Source organism: Eriocheir sinensis, unplaced genomic scaffold (genome assembly GCF_024679095.1).
Source record: "Eriocheir sinensis breed Jianghai 21 unplaced genomic scaffold, ASM2467909v1 Scaffold203, whole genome shotgun sequence".
NCBI classification, from domain to species: domain Eukaryota; kingdom Metazoa; phylum Arthropoda; class Malacostraca; order Decapoda; family Varunidae; genus Eriocheir; species Eriocheir sinensis.
The window spans coordinates 362,280-387,500 of record NW_026111440.1 but is presented as its reverse complement, the minus strand read 5'-3'; the positions used below and the strand labels follow the sequence as shown (position 1 = coordinate 387,500).

Genomic DNA, 25,221 nt, shown 5'->3' with positions numbered 1-25,221 from the left:
TTTTCCTCGGTGTTTAATACTAACAGTCTTCCTCTCGCTACCACCAACACCAGTACTATTGTAAATCTCGAGCATGCATTGCCTAATTTTGAAATAACAACCGATGAAGTCCTTAAAGCTCTCCATTCACTTAAAACAAATAAAAGTCCTGGACCTGACAAAGTATATCCAACTCTGTTGAAAGAAACAAAGAGCGAAATACTCTCCTCCCTCACAACCGTATTCAATATGTCCTTGCGACAAGGCATCGTCCCTTCAGATTGGAAAAAGGCTAACGTGACACCGATTTTCAAGAAAGGAGACAAAAAGTACCAGGTAATTACAGGCCCATTAGTCTAACTTCGGTTGTAGGTAAGCTACTTGAGGGCATAATTAGAGACAAAATTGTGAATTACCTTGAAAGCCACTCATTGATTGGGGACTCACAACATGGCTTCCGAAACAAAATATCCTGCCTATCAAACCTATTAACCTTTTATAACGACCTCTTCACTGTTTATGACGTAACCAAATCACTGGACGTAGTCTATCTTGATTTCCAGAAAGCGTTTGATAAAGTCCCGCATCATAAATTACTTTACAAATTAAAGCAAATAGGTATTGACGGTCAAGTAAACCAATGGATCGCGAATTGGTTGAGCAACAGACAACAAAGAGTAGTGATTGACGGATTTAACTCAGAGTGGGCGCATGTCACTAGTGGCGTCCCTCAGGGCTCGGTCCTTGGCCCAGTGCTCTTCATTATTTACATCAACGACGTGGATGTTGGACTCAATAACCGCATTAGTAAATTTGCAGACGACACAAAGATTGGCAACTCGGTTCTCACTGACGAAGACAGGCAAGCCTCCAAGAGGATTTGCACAAAATTTCAGCTTGGTCGGATAGATGGGAGATGCCCTTTAACGTAGACAAGTGCCAGGTCCTTCAAGTTGGAACGAGGAATAAGAAGTTCGAATACGAAATGCGCGGCGTTAAACTCAAAAGCGTTCAATGCGTCAAAGACTTGGGGTTCAAAATATCGTCAAACCTCAAATTATCACAGAAATGCATCTATGCAGCAAATAAAGAGAACAGAATGATGGGCTTCATTAAAAGAAACTTTGTATTCAAGAATAAAGATGTAATACTCCCGCTCTACAACAGTTTAGTCAGACCCCACTTGGAATATGTGGTACAGTTTTGGTCTCCCCACCATGCAAAGGATATTGCTAAATTAGAAGGTGTTCAGCGTCGGGCAACGAAAATGATCCCTTCCTTGCGCAACAAATCCTACGAAGAAAGGCTTTCTACCCTTAACATGTTCTCTCTTGAGAAACGTCGCCTCCGAGGAAAACTGATCGAATGTTTTAAAATACTTAATGGTTTCACGAATGTAGACAGATCAACATTGTTTATGATCGATGACACTTTGCGCACGAGGAACAATGGCGTAAAACTCAGATGTAGACAAGTAAATTCAGACTGCACCAAATTTTTCTTCACCAACGTTGTAGTGCGAGAATGGAATAAGCTTCCACCGTCAGTGGTCCAGTGTAACACGATTGACTCCTTCAAAAATAAGCTCGACCGTCACTTCCTTCAACTTAATATCAACTAGAGTAGAAATGCAACGTTTTGGAGTCTTCTGATTAATGTAAAATCACTTAGGTTTAAGGACAGACCACCAAGTCTGGACCATGGGGTCTGTGTGGTCTGATTTTCTATGTAAATCTATGTAAATCTCTCTCTCTCTCTCTCTCTCTCTCTCTCTCTCTCTCTCTCTCTCTCTCTCTCTCTCTCTCTCTCTCTCTCTCTCTCTCTCTCTCTCTCTCTCTCTCTCTCTCTCTCTCTCTCTCTCTCTCTCTCTCTCTCTCTCTCTCTCTCTCTCTCTCTCTCTCTCTCTCTCTCTCTCTCTAACCAATAACGCCATTTTTCCCTCCTTTCCTCCATACTTCATCTCATACAGACTTTCCTTTTCCTCCGTCCGAAGCCTTAATTAGGAAGGTAATATTTAGGTCTGAGCGGCTTCCAGGTGAGGAGGAGGAGGAGGAGGAGGAGGAGGAGGAAGGGAGGGAGGAGTATATAAAAGGTGGAGAGGGGGAGGAGAGGAGGTAGAAGAGAAGTGGAAGAAGTGGATAGATAATGATGGAAGAGGGAAAAATGAAAGGAAATTATGGGTGAGGGGAGAGATAGAGGGAAAGGAGGAGAGGGAAAATGAGAAGAGAGGAGTATTAAAGTGATGGGTGGAAGAGAATGGGAGGAGATGATAGATGTGGAATGAAGGAGAATATGCGGAGAACTTAAAGGGAAGAGGAGGAATGGTGAGAAAGATAAAAAAAGATGAAGAGGGAGAAAAAGGGAAAAGAGTATCAGGGTGTGTTTTGGGCAAGAGAAAGGGAGAGTGGACAGACGAGGATAAAATAGGGAAAAGAGAGAGAAATTAAAGACTTCGGGGTGAGGAAAGGGAAGGAAGGAAGGGGGAAAACATGGGAGAGGAATATTATGGGGTTATGGGTGAGAGAGAAGAGGAGGGAGCGGATGACTGTGAATAGAAGAGGGAAAAAAATGAAAGGAATTTAAAGGTAAGGGAAAAAAAAGAGAGGAAAGGGGTGAAGGGGGAGGAGGAGGATGTAGTGTGCTGGCTTAAGGTCAACCCTGGGCCATACCGTTACCGGGCGGACAAAAGCACCAAATTTGGCATATGTCTTCTACCATATGAAGAATAATTCTGGAAGGGGTGCCCAAAAATTCAGGTCATCCAAGGGTGCTAAATTCAAGATGGCGTCCAAGATGGCCGCCGGAACCTATTTCATCCACAGATCGGCTAGTTATGATGCAAATTTCTAGTGTTTCACGCTTTTGCAAGCGTGAAGGCATCCTCTGTGTAGTCACGTTTTTTCAGGGCATCTCTAAGCATGCTTCTCATCACACTTTCAAATACAACAATGACATTTCGTCCATCAGACTGTGCCTGAGCTTCTGGAAATCTCTTCAAAAGTTGTTCTTTCAGCCTTGTTTTGTTGATGGCTTTGTGAATTCCCAAACTTCCCAAGTGCCCTACGTACATACTGTGCAATTCAGAAAGTTTGAAAAGGAGAGTGCCATTGTCAACACACTTTTCAATATAGTTGACAAGTTCAATGAATGCAACACCTTCTTTCATCTTTTCACTTATGTTTTCTTCTTGAGGATTACATTTTCTCACATGTGCTCTGTACCTGTTGCGGAGAGAAGTCAAACACTTCAAGTGATACTTAGCCTCAATGGCAATAAGATCTCCACTGGCCATCCGCGACAGAAGTTCAGTGTCCTGCAGTTCAGTGACCATGGTCCGAACATTAGAATCAGCATCAAAGGTGCAGAAACTGTGTAGTTGTTCAGTTTCATTTCCCTTTGTGCAGAACAAGCAAACTTGTTTGTCTAGAGATGCTCGCTTGCATACTCTCTGGGGGACTTCTACAGAGGCTGTTTCTTTTCGTTTCTTGGCTTTGCTGAGCTTGGAACTGGCAAATTTCAGATGACAAGCTTTGTGCCATGATGCTTTGTTTTCAATGAGAACTTCAGCGCTTATGTCACTTTCAAATAGTAGTTTCACCGGTAATGCATCTAGTGTGCGAAACTCCTCCACAGTGCTCAAAAAGGTTTCATAGGTTTCCTTTTCTCAGCAGGAGTTCCCGCTAAACTGTTCATTGGACATTTTAATGGTTTTAGGGTTTCTTCTTGACAAATAATGCACTTGGTCCAATCCATGACACCAACACCACGTGGCCACCACATCTGCAAGCAAAACACAAACAATACAAGCACAAGCTAAAGAACATTTTGTTGATGTGAAACAAAATTTCTACAAGAATTCCAGTTGATGATACTTGGCACTGACAGATGCAGCTCTTGTTACTCCCTAACTATGTATCTTTCAGTTTTGCGTGGCTGTGGTAAAACTGTTGCCCGCAATAATCTGACCCATTGCATCACTGTTGTCGCATTTTCACATGTTTGAAATATACCTGACGTCACCACATGGAAATGATGTATTGTAGGCCTACAATACATTCCGACAACCAGAATCTGGTTGTGTCCAGCGGTCATGTGTGAGATACAAATAGCATCATTATGCAAGAACTCTGCTTTAGGCACTGAGAAATAGGGTTAGACGGGCAGACTTGAGTGACCATCGCTCGGCAGTCTGAGGCATGGAATTGTGTAATTTGTAAATCAAAGTAAGTTATTTAGCAGTGCTATCATATAAGCTTGGTATAATCATTTTTGAAATCCTTGACCATCAAAACCATGAAAAAGAGTTGTTGCACAACATTGCATCACCACAAATGGCTGAAATATGGGCAAAAACGGGTTCTGGCAGCCATCTTGGACGCCATCTTGAATTTCTGAGCTCCCTGAAGCTTGCCATTGGGGCACCCCTTCTAATTTTTTTGAGAAGGCCCATAAAAGACCCCATGCAAAATTTCATGCTTTTGTCCAGCCTGTAACGGTGTTTCCCCAGCCAGCACTAGGGATTGTCGTTTTGGACCTTTTTCTTTGTCCCGGGATTCCGGGATAAAATTAGCCCTAATCCCGGGATCCCGGGATTTCCCGGGATTTTCAATTGTCTAAAATTGCACATTATACCTAGTTTCACGTTCAGATTTTTGATGTGCTTAACATTAATAGATATGCAAAAATATTACTGTAGATTGACTGTCTTATTAATTCCACTTAATATTTAATTCCAAATTTTCAGCATACACTTTGTTTCTCAACAAAGTAAAAGGAATAAGAATAAGAGCTAGTATATGCTGCGTTTACTACTTTTTTTTCTGCTTCCGAATTCCAATGTGAATGACAATGTGAATTATAGTTCATTATCGCTGATAAAGAAAGAAAGAAAAAAAACATTTGTTTCCATGTATACCCAGTGAAATGAAAAGAGTACTTAATGACAGAAAATTTAATAAAAATAAATTAAGAAAAATTAAACGTATGCATTCTTTATTTATAATATGAACTAAATGATTAAGAAGTATCTCATAGAATAAGATCTTATTTAACACAAGCAAATTTCCATAAAATGAAAGCAATAAATGACAGTAAGTTTAATCAAATGAATGAATAAAAAATAAAACATACATGTTCTGCATTCCTGTGTAAACTAAAATGATTAATAAGCAATCGAGCATGTATGGAATTTTGATAATAAGATCATAAATAGCACGAACAATTTTCCATAAAATAAAAACAATAATTAATGACATAAAATTAAATTAAATGAATTAATCAAAAGGAAAATTATATTCTGCATTCATATAGCATCTATGGGATTTCATGAAAAATCTTAAGTAACACAAATTCAACACACAATATGTTTTCAATCTCTGAAAAACAGTAATGATTAAATGTAAATGACAAAAAAAAAATTGTCAGATATATAAGGAAAAGAAAATGTATACTGAAATTTTCCATACATGAAAATAATAATTGACATAATTTAACAAAATGAATTGATGAAATATTTGCATTCCTCCTTCATATAAACTAAACTGGTTTCCTGATTTCAGATTTTAGGGCTTTAACCTATAACCCTGATTAGCTTTTCAAGCCCTAAAGAAAAAAAAAAGAAAAAAAAAAAAGCTTTCCAACCCTTCCGGGTCTTGAAAGTATTTACATTTTTCCTTCACATAAGCTAAACTGGTTTCTTGTTTTCATAATTTAGGACGTTAACCCAGATGGGCCTTTCAGGCGAAAAAAAAAAAAAAATCCAACTCTTCCGGGTCAAATAAATGAAGGAAAAAAAATGTATACAGAATGTATATGATTACCCGAAGATGATAGACATTAGTCACATTACATGTCCAACATAAAAAAAAAAAGTTATGTATCATCTTAGCAATAAGTAGCTAAAACGTTGGGAACTATGGCAACAGCGATCAGCTGTGCGGGCAGGCAAACAGACAGACAGACAGACAATTTACTGGTAACCGTCACTGTTCGGTCACTCACGCGAGGAGGGAAAGTGTGCTGTTTTTTTTTTTTTTTTTAAGCTGTCACGCTCATCTCAATGCCGTATACATACAGCAAAGTGGAATATGCAGACATGGTGTTCATTATACGGGCTCTGTTACGGGTAACGGGAGTGCCATGGCTGCTTTATAATACTCAAGAGAATACCTAAACAGTAAGTCCTTCCTTCACAGTGTTCACACACACACACAAAACACTCCTCACGGGACACCCTGTATATACATATAAATAGAAGCACAAGTTCACAAGTTCACAACTATCCTGCAGTCAAATTTGTCTTTTTTTTTTTTTATACTTAATTTCATGATTTTTCATCTCGGGATTTCCCGGGATTTGCAAAAATATCCCGGGATTATTAAACCTTGAAAATTGTCCGGGATCCCGGGATCCCGGGATCCCGGGAAACAAACCCTAGCCAGCACACTATGTTGGGTTGAGAAGAGCATGACAACGCCGCGGTGGCCAAGTGTTGTACAAATTTCTTTGTATTCACTCACAGATAGAGAATCAATCATAAAAAACATATCTGTTTTTATACTAGAGTGAGAGTGAAAGAGAGAGACACGGGGAGAGAGAGAGAGAGAGAAGGGTGTGAGAGGCACGGTACGCGAGGTCAGTTGGAGACATAGCACCAGTGTCTAGCGGGCTGTCTACGTCAGAGCCGCCACTTAAGATTTGCCGGACTTTAGCTAGTATCGGAATAATGGATTTATATCGGTTATCGGTTATCGCTTATATTTGTGTCTGCAGTTAACGAATATCGGTTATCACCGATAAGGTTTTCCATTATCAGTTATCGGGTATCGGGAATAAGGTTAATTTTCTGTTATCGTGCCCATCTATGGTCGTCACTACCGTCAGCATTAATACTTGCTGCGGCAGAGGCACTGGAAACAATCTTATGAGCGTTGGTCTTACTATTGGAGCTCCCGCCCCCCGGCCTCCTCGACCACCACGTCCTCGGGCCATATGTTCCCACTGGACGGACGTCCTTGGTGCAGTACGAGACGAATAACAAGTCCCCACGTTGTATCGTACAAACAACCCTTTGAGCAGAACCAGCAGCCGGAAATGATAGAAAAAAAATATTACTGATACTGAACAAGCAAACGCAAACTGTAACGGAAACGAGACAGGAATGTCACGGGATCGTGCTCCCGCTGCAAGGGCGCCAACCCACGTACATCATCGTCATCATCTGCAGGGAAGGTAAATACAGCAGCTAGAAAAGGTTCAGAACACAGTAGGCCGGTGGGGATTAGGAGCCCCTAGGAGCACAGCGGTAGAGGCCGTCAGAGGAGATATGGGATGGAGTACATTCAAGGAAAGAATTGTAAAGGGCAAGTTAGGCTTCCTTAAGAAAATTGAAAAGAATAGTGAGGAGAGATGGGCAAAGAAAATACTGCAAGAAAGTGGAAACAAGTCCACCTGGGGGAAAGAGTTAGAGAGGTGGAAAAGGAGAGAACACCTGAGGGAAGAGTGGAATGAAATGGAGATCAGGGATGTGAAGAAGGCAGTAGAAAGGAACGGACAAGTCAAATGGCAGGAAGGAATGAGTGGCAAGTCAACGCTAAAATGGTACAGTAGGAAACGGAAACCAGAGGGAGTACACTGGCATGTAGGAGACTGGGGAAGCAAACTATTGTTTAAAGCAAGAACAGGAACCCTGGAGGTAAACGGCAGGAACAGGGACGGGGGAAACCAGGACTGTAGCTGTAGGACGGGGCAGATGGAAACAGTAGAACACCTAATAGTGGAATGCAGCAACTATGAGCGGCAGAGAGGGGAGTTGGTGGCAGGAGTAGTGATGGTAATAGGCGGAGAGGAGTGGGCTAGGAGACTAGAGGAGGAAAACGGGGCGATCTGCACGGTGTTGGGGCTGTATGGAGACAAAAAGGAAACGGAAAGAAGAATGGTAAAGTTGGCAAAAGTGTTCCTCGCGCAGTGCTGGGAAAAAAGGGCACAAATGTCCGTATAAGTGAATATAAGTGGCTTTATTTCAGATTAGAAAATTACATAACGCTGAAAAGAAAGTTGTGTGAATAAGAAGGGAGGAACGAGAGGAGGAGGACCTAAGAAGCGATACAAAGCGTTACAGGTCAAAAGAAGAAGAAGAAGAAGAAGAAGCACGGGGCGCCGCTCTGCAACACGGACTACCACTGACGGGGCTCTAGAGGCTGTGGGTCCACAGCCTAAATAGCCCCATAAAACACCCACGAAGAAGAAGAAGAAGCTGAGGATCACCAGCGGCTGTCAGGCGGCAGGGAGAGTAGTGCAGTATGCTTAGTGTAGAGGAGAGTAGTGCCAGAGGAAGAAATGAGTATGTGTTCACGGGTTTATCTTTCTCAGTTGGTAAATGTGCCAGAACGAACTGTTGTAGGAATCTCCTTGATGCTCCTGTTCCTCTACCATACTGTATAGGAAACCAAGCCATTCAAGATGTACGAGATAACTATAAATATCTTGGGGTCAGGGTGTATTCCTCCCTAAGGTTTCACTTGCATGTGAGAGAAATCACTGGCAAGGCTGGAGGCATTGGTTACTGTATTTTAAAGGGTACCCTTTGCTGATTTCATGAAGGCAGTTTTCATCTCTCATATTCACCCTATCTTGGACTTTGCCTCTGTGGTTTGGTTCACTGTTTATACAGGTGACATGACCCAGGCTTTTAGAAAATGTTCAGAGGAGATGGACCAAGAAAATTGCCGGTTTCCACGATCTACCATATAGTGAACGTCTCGCTAGATTGAGTCTTGACTCCATTAAAGGAAGGTTGATCAGAGCTGATCCTATTATGGTGTTCAACATTCTGAAAGGGTTTTGTCCTAATCTAGGTCACCTCTTTGCTAAAAATCACAACAGACAAGCTTTTTGTGCCTCGTTACAACACTGATGTTCGAGCTCATGTCTTCTCAGTGCGGGTCATTAGCATTTGGAATAATTTACCAGAATCAGTTGTCTTGGTGAATTCTATTAATGCTTTTAAACAGCATCTCGACACTTCTTTTGGTCAAATTTTGTGTGATTTTCATTGACTTTGGGTTGTTGAGTATATGACTTTGAATTGTAAAATTGTGTCCTGTGCTGTGCTGTGTCTCCACTCGGGATTGCCAACCTGACTGCATTGTCTTGCCACTTGCTCAAGAGTGTTATGGCAGTGGTTTGTGTGGTCTTGGTGATGCCACATTAGCCAACCATCAGATCATCTAAAGGACAATCTACTTGCTGTCTTGGTTGTAGGCGTCACCTGATTCTAGATGGGGTTCTCCCCATCTAGGTAAGAAATGTAGGTAAGAAACCACAATAATGAAACCACCTCCAGAACATTGCCCTGGGCTACACCACTCATAACATCTGTCCAGTCAAAAACTACACCATTCTTCTATACTCAGTAAGGACAATATTATATATATATATATATATATATATATATATATATATATATATATATATATATATATATATATATATATATATATATATATATATATATATATATATATACACACACACTATATACGATACCATAAGTAATACTGCCTCTAGAACATTGCCCTGGGCTACACCACTCAGAACCTCTGTCCAGTTAAAACTGCACTATATTCAGTAAGATCATAAATATATACCACAAATAATGAGACTAAAACATTGCCCTGGGGTACTCACTTGTCTTTCCCATCAAAATTTGAACATTCACTTGTACATTCTGCTTGATAGGTATCAAATAAAGGAACAAGAATTCATACAAAAGCCAGATTCGTTAGGATCATTGTGATGGAACATCATCATCATTTCATAGACGCCTGCTCCTAGGAGCTGCCACCAGGGACAGCCACGGCAGAAGAGTTTCCAACTGTAACGCATCACAGCAATGCTATTGATGCTAACACAGGCCTCCACACAGAGTAGCAGAGGGCAGAGGGCGGCGTGCGGCCCTGCATTGCATCAAATCAGCTGCCCCATCACGGCCATGCCCACGCCCGTCATTCTGGGCCAAGGAGAACCTCGGGTGGCAGGCAGCACAGCGGGGGAGGCGGCGGTGCCAGGCCAGGAGGAATGTAAGGGGGAGGAGGAGGAGAGGTGTATTTTGGGATATCTGTTGCCTTGTCTCTCTGTCCCTCCACTTGTATGATCTTCTACAGTATCTCAGCTTCTTTCTAGTTTTCTCATTGCTTTAGCTTTCCTTCTTGTGGTCTGCGGTGTGTGTGGGCTGCTGGAGTGGAAGCTCACAGTGTCAGCCTTCCTCCCTTTCTGCCTGATTTGTCTCTCATAATAATAACTGTAATAAGAAGGAAAAGGAGGAGGAAGGGGAGCTCAAGTTGGCTTGTAACACTTTTTGCTTCAGCTCTTGGAAATCAAACTAAACTAAACCATTTGTTTTACCACTATATGTTTACTATAAATAGTACATTCAAACCTCTGCAAAGTTGTGGTCAGTTACTTGGTGTTCCTCTCACAACCCACGCCACAACTGGGCCACAATATTTGCTGATGTGTAGACTGACTGACATCTTGCAGGCTTTTAAGTTTAAATGTTCAAAAATTAATAATACATGACATTATATCTCATGAAATCTTTATATAACATATGACATAATATAGCCCAAGAATTTATGTACGTATATACTGCATGAAATTACGTCTGCAGTTGGCGATGACATTTACCGTCTGGCGAGGGAGCAGCTGTGGGTGGTGGCAGCAACTCATCGAGCGGCGTGGAGGAGGGAGCCGCCAGGGTGGACCACGCCTACAGCCTGCACGTCACCGCCCGCCATGCACTAAGGGCTGTGGGCGTGCATGACCGCCAACCAAGTAAGGGACATGTTTTTAAACGTATCCTATTTTTGTGCATATGTCCATTTTCCTTGTCCTTGTATATCATTGTGTGTTCTCATCCTGTCCCTGTGTGCCCTGAAGTAAATTCCTTCTGTCCCTGTAAATACTTCTAGTCATAAGAACATTAGGAGTCTGCAAGGGACCGCCACTGTGTGTCTCTGGGTATCCTCCCACACACACACACACACACACACACACACACACACACACACACACACACACACACACATTGCAATCCATCTGTGTAGATTATGAATACGAATGATTTAGCTGAAATGAACAATGAAGAATAAAAATGTATACAAATATTTGGCCCATGAACAACTGTGCTCAACTGTAAAAAAACAAAAATAGATGATAAAACTCTGGAAAATATTGAAAAACGAGGAAATTAACAGCCAGCCTATCTTCCAGCCTCTCATTCTTCTTACCGTTGTCAGAGCAGCGTCCAGCAGGCTTTTATGTTGATGCATTCACTATTCCTTTTCCCTCCTCCTCCTCTCTCTCTTCTCTTTCTCTTCCTGTCTCCCCTTCTCCTTTTCCTTTCCCTCCTCTTTCTCTTCCTTTCCCCTCCTCCTCTTTTCTTCCTATCCCCTTCTCTTCCTCCTTTTCTTCCTCTTCAAAGCATATATATTAGGTAAGGAGTTGGAGGAGGAGATAGAGAGAGAAAGAGAAGGAGAAGAAGTAGGAGGGGGCAGGAAGAGAAGGAGGAGCAGGGGATAGGAAGAGAAAGAGATGTAGGAAGAGGAAGAGGGGGAGGGTGTTTGTAGTGCGAGCCAGTCCTTCAAAACCATTCTGTCCTAAATGTTGGCCCTGAAACATTGGTGTGTGCTCATTCTCTTTTCCTTGGTGAGAGCAGCGTCCAGCAGGCTTTTTTGTCGCTGCTAATGTGATTTTTGTCCATTAAGCTGCCTCCCTTGCTGTTGAAAGAAGCTTGTAGCGACTGCACTCTTCCCTCTGTACGTGCATTGTCTCCTATTAGTCGGCCGGCCAAGTCCAGGAAATATGCCAAAAAAAAATTCTGATGGCATTTTTTGTTAAAAGTGGGCAACTATGCCAGAAGTCATGAGTATAGTCTAAAGATCCAGAATCACCCGGTTGCCAAAAAGACATTTGACCTTTAAGGTCAAATTTGGAGGTCAAAAGGTCAATTGAGGTCAAATTTTATGTTTTTTCTACTTTGTGCTATACTTTCAATAAAATCATGTTTGGTGTAAATAGTGCAGGACCAGGCAACCGAATGGATGAATAAGGTCTGTAAATTATCAAACGGGATTATTGGAATCACCCAGAATGATACAGCGAGAGACAGATTTTGCACGACCTGGTCTGAGAGGTGCCAAATTTCAGAAGACACCATGCAGCTATTTGGACTTTGCAAGGATGACGCCGAGGTCGATTTTACAACTAGGAAAGACGGTCTTCCATTTAAAAGGATACAGGACTGGGATGCTGTAGCGAATCTTGAAACCCAGTTTCGGCGGTTTAAGGTGTTCACAGAAATTGACCAAGATGCCACATCCGGCGACGTAAAGCTGAGCTCACTGACAACCAACGACCTAGCCACTGATGGAATAACTACAGATCTCCTGACTGCTGAAGAGAAAGGAGTCGAGTTGGTGAAGCAGAATGTAAAGGAAAGACTAGTTGAAAGGAGTGTGCCTTTTTTTGAAAAGCAAAAACGCCAGAAGTCAAAGACATTCGCAACACTGTACGAAACTCCTGTACATGACAAAAAACCGAAGACCACCAAGACGATTAAAGCAGACAGGCAACTGATGCAGAGACTCTTCAATGCGGCGCAAGCTGGTCGTGCAGTTGACCTCCACAAGGTGCTGGAGCATGAATTGTCAGCTGTACCACTTAGTCTGGCGAACAGAGCGAAAAAGATGAACACCAACATAAAGTCTGCAATGCTTCCCTTGCTGACGAAAGATCTTGGGGTAGACAAAGTCAAGGGAGCACCAGAGACCGAAGGAAAAACTTGCATCATCATCGATGGGCATGCATTGATTCAGTCCCTCGGAATACCGCACAAATGTAAGACATTTGGTGACTATGCGCAGAACTTCATCAAGACTGTCACAAAACAGTTCACTGACAGTTTCTCGGATTGATGTGGTCTTTGACCAATACAGGCCACTCTCAATTAAATCGGAAAGAAGGAGTCAAAGAGTTGGTCGAAAGAGGCCAATCCGTAAGGTTATTGACAGGGATGATCTTCCACTCCCCCAGACCTGGAAGAACTTCATTGCATTAGATGAGAACAAGGAAGACCTTGCGATATTCCTGAGCGGCAAACTTTCAGCATTTAGAGAGGCAGGCAAGGAGGTTGTCATTGGCGGAAGCATTCCCAACGGATTCTCCTCTACACGTGGATTGATTCCCAGGCTAAAGGCAAACCACGAGGAGGCAGACACGAGGATAATCTTGCACATGCTTGAAGCATTTGATTGCGAGTATGAGAGCATCCTAGTGAAGTGCCGCGACACCGACGTCCTGCTACTTCTTGTTCACTTCACGAGGGGAAGAGAAGGCAAGGTGTGGATGGTTAGTGGAACGTCGAAGGAGCAGGAATGCTACCCAGTGCATCTTATAAACAGAAGCCTACATGAGGAAGTAGTGGATAACGTGCTGGGCTTCCATGCTTTAACAGGTTGCGACACTGTCTCCTCATTTGCTGGACATGGAAAGAAGTCTTGCTGGACTGTGTTTTTACAACACCCAGAACTGTTACACGGTGTTGGTCGAGATGCGCCCCTAGGTGATGTTGAAAAGTTTCTGTGCTACCTGTACAAAGCACCATGTCCATCTGGAGGCATTGACAAGGCAAGGTATGACTTATTTCATAAAGGAAAAAGGCTATTGAAATGCTGCCACCCACACGCGATGCATTGGAATTGCATCTCGCACGAGCAAATCATCAGGCAAAGGTGTGGCTGCAGTCGGACAAGGTAGATGTGGTGACTGAAAACCCTGAGGAGACTGGTGGATGGAATGTAGTGGATGGACACTTGGAAGTTGTGTGGCTGAGAAAGCCTTCCGTTCCAAGTAGTTGCATGGAGTTGATTACGTGCGGGTGCAAAACGAAATGCCGAACACACGCTTGCGTTTGCAACAAGACAAGACAGCTGTGTATTCCTGCTTGCGGTTGTGACACTGATGGGTGTCTGAATACTGCAGGTTTAGAACACGAACAGGACTAGAAAGTCCAAGATATGATTACAGGACATCTTTTTGATTACTTTATTGGAGAAGCAGAGACATTGTTGGGAACAAAGCGGATTCATGCAATTCGCAGAGTCTTCTTTTGTATCTTGAAGCATAACGGAGTTATATGCGCATTAAGTCAGATAATCTATCACATTTACCAGTACCTTTTGATTTTAAAACATAAATATCTCACTTAATATTCATAACTTTGCACCAAATTATACATTGTATGAATGTATAGCACAATAAAAAAATTGACCTCAATTGACCTTTTGACCTCAAAATTTGACCTTCAAGGTCAAATGCCATTTTGGCAACCGGGTGATTCTGGATCCCTAGACCATACTGATAACTTCTAGGGTGGTTGCCCACTTTTAACAAAAAATGCCCTCAAAAGTCACTTTTGAGGGTCTTGGCCGGCCGACTATATAGTAATGCCTTGATGAATGCTGCTTTCCCATTTCAGAGACTCAGCCCAGAGGAAGAGCCAGGCCAGCACCACCACAGGGACAGAGGACGATGAGGAGAGTGTTCCAACGCTGCTCCAACTCAAGGTTCATAGGCCACACGCTGAGCCCTGCCAAGATGTCCTGCCAGGTGGTCGGCCTCCACCCCTACACCTCCCACTGGTTCCTCCTGCTGCCCCACTACAAGGATGTGCCAAGTATGCCCTCCAGCCTGCAGTCCTTGGATGGTGAGTGCAGTAACGTGCCCCCATGCCTCACCCACCCTTGCCTTCATGTCACCTGGCAATGCAACTCTGCCTCAGACTCCAGTAATTTATGTTCACCCACCCTGCTGCCAGCATTTGTTAGGATATAGGAACACACCAATGCTTTTTATTCCCTTTCTCCTCCTCCTCCTCCTTTAGATAGTCTATTTCAGAGAGACACCAACACAATAACACGCAGCAACGGTATGAAGTTGAAGGAAACTGATGTAACACATTGGTGCGCAAAAGTTTTTTCAATAATAGAGTCGTCGATCACTGGAATAGACTCCCACCGTCAGTAGTTAGCGCACAGAGTATCAATAGCTTCAAGTCTTCATTGGATAAGTACTTCAGGGATATAAGATTATACTGACCCTTCATCGCATGTTTTCAGACAGATTGCAGCAAGACCTCAACCTAAATCCATATTATTCTCCCACAACCTAGATTGCAAGTAGCGTAAGTTAACAAAAGAGTAAAGTAACAGTTAATGTCCGCATGACAGATGGAGTGAGGTGTGGGTGCAGTAAGGTGACAGGTTACTGGTGCGTGCCTAGTACCGCCGGTAAAACGAGGATCAAGCCTCCACCTCACCCATCGTGAGTATTAGGGGGGATTCTGGGGCTGTCCTGTGTAGGCCACTTGGCCTCTTCAAGTCTGCCTGTGTTTCTATGTTCTTATGTTCTTATGTAATGAAGTCATTTTCCCCCACAGCTTAGGTTACCAGTAGTGTAAGTTAAGGGTAGTAATTTCCTCTTATTTCTCTCTTTACTATAAAATTTCCATGTCCCTTTCTTCCTTAAAGGTACATGGTGTTCTCTTCTAACTATTTCCTGCACGTTGCCGGAGGGAGAGGTGGGTGGGAAGGAGCCTTCATCTTTTCTGTCCTGTTCTACCACACGTAGATTACTAGTAGTAGCGTTAGTAAACTGACACCCTCGCCATAGACCGATAGGTCTTCTAGTGTCTGTTCTTCCAATGTAGTCCTCCTACTCCTCCTCTTCCCCCTCCTCCTCCTGTTTTACTACTCTCCATTATCAATCAGTCAGCCAGCACCAAGCTTAACAAGGACAAAAGGCATATTTAAATGCATTTTACCATGATAAAAAGTATAAAAATATAGTGGAAAATTACAGAGTTGGCAATGATTAAATCAAATTGATTTAATCAAATGATTAAATCATTGATTTTTTACTAAAAATCATGATTTTTTTTAACTAAAAGTCTTCCATAAGTTAAATGATGTGCTCCAAAGATGGTAAAGTAAAACAACCTATTCATATGTATTGATTCATTTATTCTCTTCGAGGTATATACCCCCAAAAAAAAAAAAAAAAATAATAAATAATAATCCTAAATTGTTATATCCTCTTGCACTAATGTTGCTAACTTGCCATATGTTTTTACTTGGTAAAAATCAGGCGCCTTCTAAGCATCAAAACTATTCCAAGGGTGTCAGGCCTATCAAAACGCCAAAAGACTATCTTTTCACAGCATCCAAAAGCTGTATCTTATCAAGTTATAAAAAAGCTTACACTGCCTGGATGTTATCAAATCATCAAAAACACTAGATGGCTTCAAAGCATCAAAAATGGATAAAATCAAATCAATGCATCCAAAACTTCATATATTTCCAAAATGTCAAAAACATCTTCAGATCTTAGCAAAACATCGACACATTATGTTCAGGTCCAGCAGATGAAGCGCGAGGCAGCACAACAAGATACATATCAATATCAGTCTTTATTTCAAGTGACTTTTTTTTACAATAAATAACCTAAGAACCATAAAATTGAGAGTGTCATTCTTCCCTCTGAAGACTGGGGGTTGCAATTAATCAGCAGCGTTCAAAACTAGAAATGAAGCAGCAGTATTTCATATCTTGCTGAGTGAATATTTCTAATCACTCCTGCACCTGGCCCCTGCAGATAGGACATGGATACCTCATGGTTTCTGTGATGCTGTTGCAGCCTACACAGACCTGTGCATTATTGCAAGGCCTGAAGCAGATCATTCTCTCTAGGGGTGCCAGACACACAGCGCAGGGACAATGATTCTGTTGCTGAGAAGGTTGATTTTCTTAGTCAACAGCAGCTTCATCAGCATCATCTGAATCGTATCTGTCTCGAGTGTGGGCCGCCTCTAGAAACTAAAGGTGCCTGTCCATCGTGTGGCCCACAGCTGAGATAAACTGCATATGAATATACTGTCCATTTCCATGGTGGATCTTACCCCGGATAATGGAGTAGTTGGCCGGCATCTTATTGATAGATGGCACTTTACATTTCTGTTAATTCCTCAGGCTGAAGTGCTCCTGGTGCTACAAGGTACAGACCCCGTTCTGATCTGTCAAGGGTATGACTGAGGCTTTCATTGATATTGCCTCGTGACCCCGAACAGAGTATCACTTGTTAGTTCGAGAATTTGGTTCCCAAGTTAGTCTCGATCATACTGTGTCACACCACTTTACTCGTTGATGTAGAAACATTTGCATTAATGGTAGTTGTGATGGTGTACCATTGTCAGGTAGTTGTGATGGTGTACCATTGTCAGGTAGTTGTGATGGTGTACCATTGTCAGGTAGTTGTGATGGTGTACCATTGTCAGGTAGTTGTGATGGTGTACCATTGTCAGGTAGTTGTGATGGTGTACCATTGTGAAAGTCGTAATATCCCATAGTGTCATCATGGACTAGACTTTTGATGCTTTGATAACTTTGATTTTTTTTATGCTCAGATGACTTTTAACAATTTGATGCTTTGATAACATCTGGATTTATTGATATATTGATGCCTTCTCATTTTTGATGCATTGAAATGATATGAACTTGTTGCTACACTGATGGGATAAGGGTAAAAAGCTGTTTTTGACAAAATGGAAACATTGGAAAATTTGATGGATTTAGTTTTTTGCTGATTTGATGAAATGACAGGACCAGTTTTTGACACATTGATGCTCCCCCCAAAATCCTCCTCCTTTAGTCTTTACTAACTTGGCAGGCAATGTATCATAATAATAACCAAGGTTAGCAACCAAACAGTAACAGAAGTAGATATTCTTCTCTGTGGTAATAATATAATATTCTGTCATGAAAATGACAACTTCAGGCAACTCTATCTGTCCTAAACCTGCTCCTGTACCAACTACAAACAAGTACTGAACAAGTATGTATCTGGATCCTTGACTGTGCTCAGACTTACAGGCCCTAAACTTAAACTTAAAGTAACCTATGGAGACTTTCAAATCACTCAGCAGGATATATATTTATAAAAAAAATAATAATAATAATAAAAAAATCTGAAAAAAAAAAAAATCAATGATTTTTTGATTTCTTTGATTTAAAAAAAAAAATCACCAACCCTGGAAAATTATTCTAGCTACTCCTTCTCCTCTACCCCCCAACACCCCACTGCATTAGAAAGCTGGACAGCATAACGATAGGCTTGATCAAGGTCATTCATTATGTTTGAGTGCCTGCAGTGGCCGGCCCTCACTACCAGTGCATGATGGATGAGTGGAACAGAACTGGCAGCCATGAGGTGGGTGTCATAATGAGACTCCTTCAGGAAAACTAGAATTAATCCTTGGCAGAGAGGACTGGTGCCATTACTTACTAGAACTATCAACAGTGGTGTTCCACAGGGCTCTGTCCTATCACCCACTCTGTTCCTGTTATTCATCAATGATCTTTCCATAACAAACTGTCCTGTCCACTCATACGCTGATGGCTCAACTCTGCATTATTCAACTTCTTTCAACAGAAGACCCTCTCAACAGGAATTACATGACTCCAGGCTGGAGGCTGCAGAATGCTTAACCTCAGACCTTGCTATCATTTCTGATTGGGATAAAAGGAACCTTGTGTCCTTCAATGCCTCAAAAACTCAATTTCTCCGCCTATCAACTCGACACAATCTTCCAAACACCTCTCCCATATTCATCAATAACACTCAGCTGTCACCTTCTTCAACACTAAATATCCTCGGTCTATCCTTAACTAAAAATCTCAACTCGAAACTTCACATCTCTCTCACTAAATCAGCTTCCTCAAGGTTGAGCGTTCTGTACAGTCTCCGCCAGTTCTTCTTCCCCGCACGGATGCTTTCCATATATAAGAGTCTTGTCCGCCCTCGTATGGAGTATGCATCTCACGTGTGGGGGGGCTCCACTCACACAGCTCTTCTGGACAGAGTGGAGGCTAAGGCTCTACGTCTCATCAGCTCTCCTCCTCTTGTTGATAGTCTTTTACCTCTTAAACTCCGCCGCCATGTTTCAACTCTTTCTATCTTCTATCGAAATTTTCATGCTGACTGCTCTTCGAAACTTGCTAACTGCATGCCTCCCCCACTCACACAGCCACGCTGCTCACGACTTTCTACTCAAGCTCGTCACTAGACTGTCCAAACCCTTTATGCAAGAGTTAACCAGTATCTCCATTCTTTCATCCCTTCACTGGTAAACTCTGGAACAGCCTTCCTTCGTCTGTATTTCCTCCTGCCTATGACTTGACTTCTTTCAAGAAGATAGTATCAAGACAATTATCAACAAGAAATTGACATCTCTATTGGCCACTCTAGAATTATTGCTGTATGATCTGAACAGTTATTTATTTATTTTTTTACATCTTTTGTTGCCCTTGAGTTGCTCTCTGTGCTGTAAATAAAAAAAAAAAAAGAATACCATTAAATACTGAGAGTAAACTTATTTGCCCGGTTAATATTGATAGAAAATAATAGAATACAAAAAATGGAGAATATATATAGTAAAGTCACAACCATAAGTATTGTATGGCCACAGGGACGCTCACATAACTCACGACTCATGTAACTCTTAGAATGGGAAGGGCAGCTACATGGAGGCTTACCCAAGTTGACCGTATGGGGTGCAGTCAGCGGGTGAGTGAAGAGACGCACCTTAAACATGCTCCTTGTTAGCAGTGGTGACTAGCTGTCAGCAAGCATGCAGGCAGGCCGTCACTGTTTTGCCACCCTCAGAATATACTGCAAGTGTTTGTGACAAGTATAATTATGGCTTGGCCAAAGACATAGTTGCCCCCTTTGTGTTACATGACTGTTGGTAATATTCCTTACAGTGTCTTGCCACCCTCAGAATATACTGCAAGTGTTTGTGACAAGTATAATTATGGACTGGCCAAAGACATAGCTGCCCCCTTTGTGTTACATGACTGTTGGTAATATTCCTCACAGTGTCTTGCCACCCTCAGAATGTGCTGCAAGTGTTTGTGGTTTAACTCTATCCTCTCCAAGGGAACTGGAGTACTCTAATGATGGTGATTATTACTGATGTCACTGCTTAACTTGTGTGTGTGTGTGTGTGTGTGTGTGTGTGTGTGTAACCAATATACATTTTTTGCTCTGCCAGTCACTAGGATTATCTTAGGTTGAATTTCTCATGTTGAAAGTCCGACATCATGTGTAACCAAGCCTAAAACGATTATCTGATCTAGAACTCCTCACATGAAAAGTCCAGCATGATGTGTAAGTCTGTGGCGCGCACCTTTCAGACCCTCCGCGTGCCGTGGATTAAGGCCAACCTTAACGTGTGCATATCTGGTGAGCTCTGGGACCACCCTGCCCTCCCTCACCCACAGGGATGAGCTTATCAAGGAGTGGGCGGTAAGGAGCCAGGCCTCACGTTGCCTCTCTTCCTGCCAAAGAGATAACAGGCTGAGGGTGCTGGAGAAAGTGCTCCTACTCCTCCTTATGCAGTGCTTTTGTTATGTCACTGATTGATGTACTTTGTCTGCCCTTGGATAGGTAAAGAATCATTTAGATATGCAGCATTGCTGGCCTGCTTTTAATGAAGGCTGTTTTCATGCCTCTCTCTAGGCTCAGGGGATGAGTTCATTGATGATAAAGAATTAGATAAAAGCTCAGAAGTGTTAGAGGAAGGTAGCTGGTGAAGATGCAGCTCTCCAACAGCCCAACATAACTGCCACTTTTATCCTCCTCCCTGCAGAAACCCTCCACACTCTGACCTGTGTGTTGGCCCGCCATGTGTACGCCCTCGGCCTCAGCAGTCTGCCGCTGGAGCGCATCGGTGAACGGCGACTCGTCAGGAGGGGCTTCACCAAGCGCTCCGGCCTGGATGTTAGTGCTGAGTGTTGCCTCCCAGATAGTGAAGTCGGTTAGTCTGAATTGGTCTTAGAAATCACTACGTTTACCTCAGTTTACTAAGGAGGAAATTACACTGAAATCTAGGCGTCCGGATTCTGATGTGCAGGGATTTGTAAGGGATGTGAGTGCCTGAGTGTTGCTGTTGGTGTCGTGGAAGTCCAGGAGTCTGAATTGGTCTGAAAAATCCCAGTAAAATTTATTTTTGCTAACGGGGATTTTGTAAGCTGAAATATAGTTGTCCAAATTCTGAAATGCAGGAAATTCATAAAAGTAACAAGTGCCAGAGTGCTGGTAGTGATTCAGTAACAGTCTGTCAGTACAAATTCCATTGCTCTGAAGAATCTTAATTTTATAACCTGAATTTACTGAGGTGGGAAGTTGTCAGCTGATGCAGGATTGCCCAAAGAGACATCCTACCTACCATCCTGTCCTTCATCCCATCCTAAAACACATCCTAGCACCCTGTCCTTGAACCCATCCTAAAACACATCCTAGCACCCTGTCCTTGAACCCATCCTAGCACCCTGTCCTTGAACCCATCCTAAAACACATCCTAGCACACTGTCCTTGAACCCATCCTAAAACACATCCTAGCACCCTGTCCTTGAACCCATCCTAAAACACATCCTAGCACCCTGTCCTTGAACCCATCCTAAAACACATCCTAGCACCCTGTCCTTCAACCCATCCTAAAACACATCCTAGCACCCTGTCCTTGAACCCATCCTTTCCCTTTTGTCTCATCAACACCAGAGAGCAGTTCAGCATGCTCTCTAAAGACAGTTCCTCTCTCTTTTTACACCACACAACATTCACACAACACACACACCTTTCCCAAAATTCAAAATTTAAAATGGCGAAAAATTACAGAGCCTCGGGAGTCCCCGCCTGGGGGGGGGATACCATAAATTCCCCCAGGGAGGACTCCCCTTCTGGCTGCCAACTTGAGAGGCGTCCTGATAACTCCTAAAAACCTCCTCCTTATCAATTTCTGCAACATTCGCAGTCTTCGTTCTAATTTTCATTCTTTGGAACACCATTTCTCCTCCTTTAAACCTCACCTTCTCTTCCTCACCGAAACACAGGTTTCTGAGGCTACTGACAGTTATCTCTACTCTATTCCCTCCTACTATCTCTATCCTAAATTTCAATTCAAAGCTGGATGTTGTGCCAACGTGCGCAACGACATCACTTGCTCTCATGCCCACGACCTTCACTCCAGAATTTTCTACCATCTGGCTAAGACTTCATTGTCATTCTATTACTAAATACATCTGTGCTGTTTATCTCTCACCTAACTCTACTAACTATGTAAAATTCTTTGACTATTTGAACTCAAAAGTGGAGCACATCTTGACCCACTCTCCCTTCGCTGAAATCTCCATCTTGGGAGATTTCAATGTTCACCACCAGCTTTGGCTTTCATCCTCTTTCACTGACCAGCCAGGTGAACAAGCCTACAACTTTGCTCTCCTCAATGACCTAGAGCAGTTGGTTCAGCACCCTACTCGTATTCCTGACCATCTTGGAGACAGGCCTAACATTCTACACTAAGAAGACCTCTTCCTTACCTCTAATCCTTCTGCATACTCTGTCAAACTGTTCTCTCCGTTGGGCTCCTCCTCCTTATTTCTGTATCCTGTCCTATCGCTCCTGTACATCCTCTGGACCCACCGAAGAGGCAATGCTTCTGGCATTTTGCTTCAGCTCGGTGGGACGACCTGAGGATGTACTTTTCCGATTTCCCGTGGAATGATTACTGCTTCCAGGATAGAGACCCCTCTGTGTGTCCTCAGCGCATCACAGAGGTGATTGTCTCTGGAATGGAGGCATACATTCCACGTTCTTTCTCTACTCCTCACGCTAAAAAGCCTTGGTTTAATCACGCTTGTTCTCGTGCTATAAAAGATAGAGGCAGCTCACAAAAGGTTCCAGAGCCTTCGAACACCCGCTAACTTTGACCTTTACATTTCAGCCCAGAATCGTGCCAAATCTATTCTCCGACTTACCAGAACTTCTTTTATCAATAGAAAATGTCAACATCTTGCTTCTTCTAATTCTTCCCGTGATTTCTGGCATCTAGCCAAAAATATCTCCTCCAGTTTCACTTCTTCCTCTTCCTCCTCTCCTTAACCCTGACGGCAGCACTGCCGTCTCATCTGTCTCTAAGGCTGAAGTCTTCGCTCAAACTTTCTGTAAGAACTCCACCCTGGACGATTCTGGGTATATTCCTCCTACTCATCCCCCCTCTGACTCCTTTATGCCTGCTATTAAAATTCTTCCAAATGATGTTTTCTATGCCCTCTCTGGCCTCAACTCTCAGAAGGCTTATGGACCTGATGGAGTGCCTCCTATTGTCCTTAAAAACTGTGCTTCCGTGTTGACACCCTGCCTGGTCAAACTCTTTCGTCTCTGCCTATCAACATCTACCTTTCCTTCCTGCTGGAAGTATGCCTTTGTACAGCCTGTGCCTCAGAAGGGTGACCGTTCCAATCCTTCAAACTACCGCCCTATAGCTTTACTTTCTTGTCTATCTAAAGCTTTTGAATCAATCCTTAACCGGAAGATTCAAAAGCACCTTTCCACTTCTAACCTTCTATCTGATCGCCAGTATCTAAGTTATTCCCAGAGACTGAAGGCTTTGGACTTGTACTCTGTCCATGGTCGGCTGCTACGACATGACATGGTAAAGTATTGGCAAATATTTCACGGTTTTGTGCTATTGCCGCCGCTGTTATGTTTGTCTGTCCACGTATGGGCACCACAAGAGGCCGTCAGTATAAGGTTGCACCCTAAATCTATTAACAGTGGTGTCCCAGGGCAAATATCTGTCCTATCTCCCACTCTCTTTCCGTTCTTCATTGATGATCTCCTTTCCAAAACGAACTGTCCTATCCATTCTTATGCCGATGACTCCACTCTGCATTACTCAACTTCTTTTAATAGAAGACCCACTCCACAGGAACTTAACGATTCAAGGCTGGAGGCAACAGAACGCTTAGGGCAAGAGGAACCTGGTGTCCTTCAACGCCTCAAAAACACAGTTTCTCCACTCAACACAATCTTCCAAACAACTATCCCCTATTCTTTGACAACACTCAGCTATCACCTTCTTCAACACTAAACATCCCTGGTCTATCCTTAACTCAAAATCTCAACTGGAAACTTCATATCTCATCTCTTACTAATTCAGCTTCCTCGAGGCTGGGCGTTCTGTACCGTCTCCGCCATTTCTTCTTCCCGCACAGTTGCTGTCCATATACAGGGGCCTGGTCCGCCCTCGTATGGAGTATGCATCTTGTGTGGGGGGGGTCCACTCACACAGGTCTTCTTGACAGAGTGGAGTCAAAGGCTCTTCATCTCATCAACTCACCTCCTCATACTGATAGTCTTCTACCTCTCAAATTCCGCCGCCATGTTGCCTCTCTTTCTATCTTCTATCGACATTTTCATGCTGACTGCTCTTCTGAACTTGCTAACTGCATGTCCTTGAACCCCGCTGCACACGACTTTCTACTCATGCTCATCCCTATACTGTCCAAACCCCTTATGCAAGAATCAACCAGCTCCTTCACTCTTTCATCCCTCGCGCTGGTAAACTCTGGAACAATCTTCCTTCATCTGTATTTCCTCCTGCCTACGACTTGAACTCTTTCAAGAGGAGGGTATCAGGACACCTCCTCCTGAAATTGACCTCTCTTTTGGACACTCCCTTGACCTCTATTCAGGAGCAGTGAGTAGGGCTTTTTTTCTTTGTGCCCTTGAAATGTCTCCTTAGCTGTAAAAAAAAAAAAAATCCTAAAAATCATCCTAGCACCCTGTCTTTGAACCCATCCTAAAACCCATCCTAGCACTCTGTCCTTGAACACATCCTAAAACACATCCTAGCACCCTGTCCTTGAACCCATCCTAAAACACATCCTAGCACCCTGTCCTTGAACCCATCCTAAAACACATCCTAGCACCCTGTCCTTGAACCCATCCTAAAACACATCCTAGCACCCTGTCCTTGAACCCATCCTAAAACACATCCTAGCACCCTGTCCTTGAACCCATCCTAAAACACATCCTAGCACCCTGTCCTTGAACCCATCCTAAAACACATCCTAGCACCCTGTCCTTGAACCCATCCTAAAACACATCCTAGCACCCTGACCTTGAACCCATCCTAAAACACATCCTAGCACCCTGTCCTTGAAACCATCCTAAACACATCCTAGCACCTCCTTGAACCCATCCTAAAACACATCCCTAGCACCCTGTCCTTGAACCCATCCTAAAACACCTCCTAGCACCTCCAGCGTTACAACGATAATCCTAACA

The 25,221-nt window shown here is 43.0% G+C and overlaps 2 protein-coding genes across 10 annotated transcripts in view; one reads left to right on the top strand and one right to left on the bottom strand.

Annotated features, from left to right (window-relative positions):
* LOC126990809 (glutamate receptor U1-like) overlaps positions 1 to 3,310 on the bottom strand; it is a 19,248-nt gene extending 15,938 nt beyond the window's left edge. The window contains exon 1 of the mRNA XM_050849448.1: positions 3,201 to 3,310. Within this exon, the coding sequence (XP_050705405.1) occupies positions 3,201 to 3,310 (110 nt within the window). The remainder of the gene's footprint in view (positions 1 to 3,200) is intronic.
* Positions 3,311 to 9,905: 6,595 nt separating this feature from the next.
* LOC126990807 (uncharacterized) overlaps positions 9,906 to 25,221 on the top strand; it is a 32,311-nt gene continuing 16,995 nt past the window's right edge. For 3 of the 9 annotated variants that reach the window (XR_007744775.1, XR_007744770.1, XR_007744774.1), the window contains exons 1-6: positions 9,906 to 10,058; positions 10,649 to 10,812; positions 14,516 to 14,743; positions 15,267 to 15,360; positions 20,286 to 20,397; positions 20,741 to 20,908. Coding sequence is in view for 2 of the 9 variants with exons in the window: in XM_050849444.1 (XP_050705401.1) it covers positions 14,569 to 14,743; positions 15,267 to 15,360; positions 20,286 to 20,397; positions 20,741 to 20,758 (399 nt within the window). In the remaining 7 variants the exon portion in view is untranslated. Of the gene's footprint in view, positions 10,059 to 10,648; positions 10,813 to 14,515; positions 14,744 to 15,208; positions 15,361 to 19,546; positions 20,052 to 20,285; positions 20,398 to 20,740; positions 21,240 to 25,221 lie in introns of those variants that run through there. The other 6 variants (XR_007744772.1, XM_050849444.1, XR_007744771.1 and 3 more) reach the window with 6 other exon arrangements.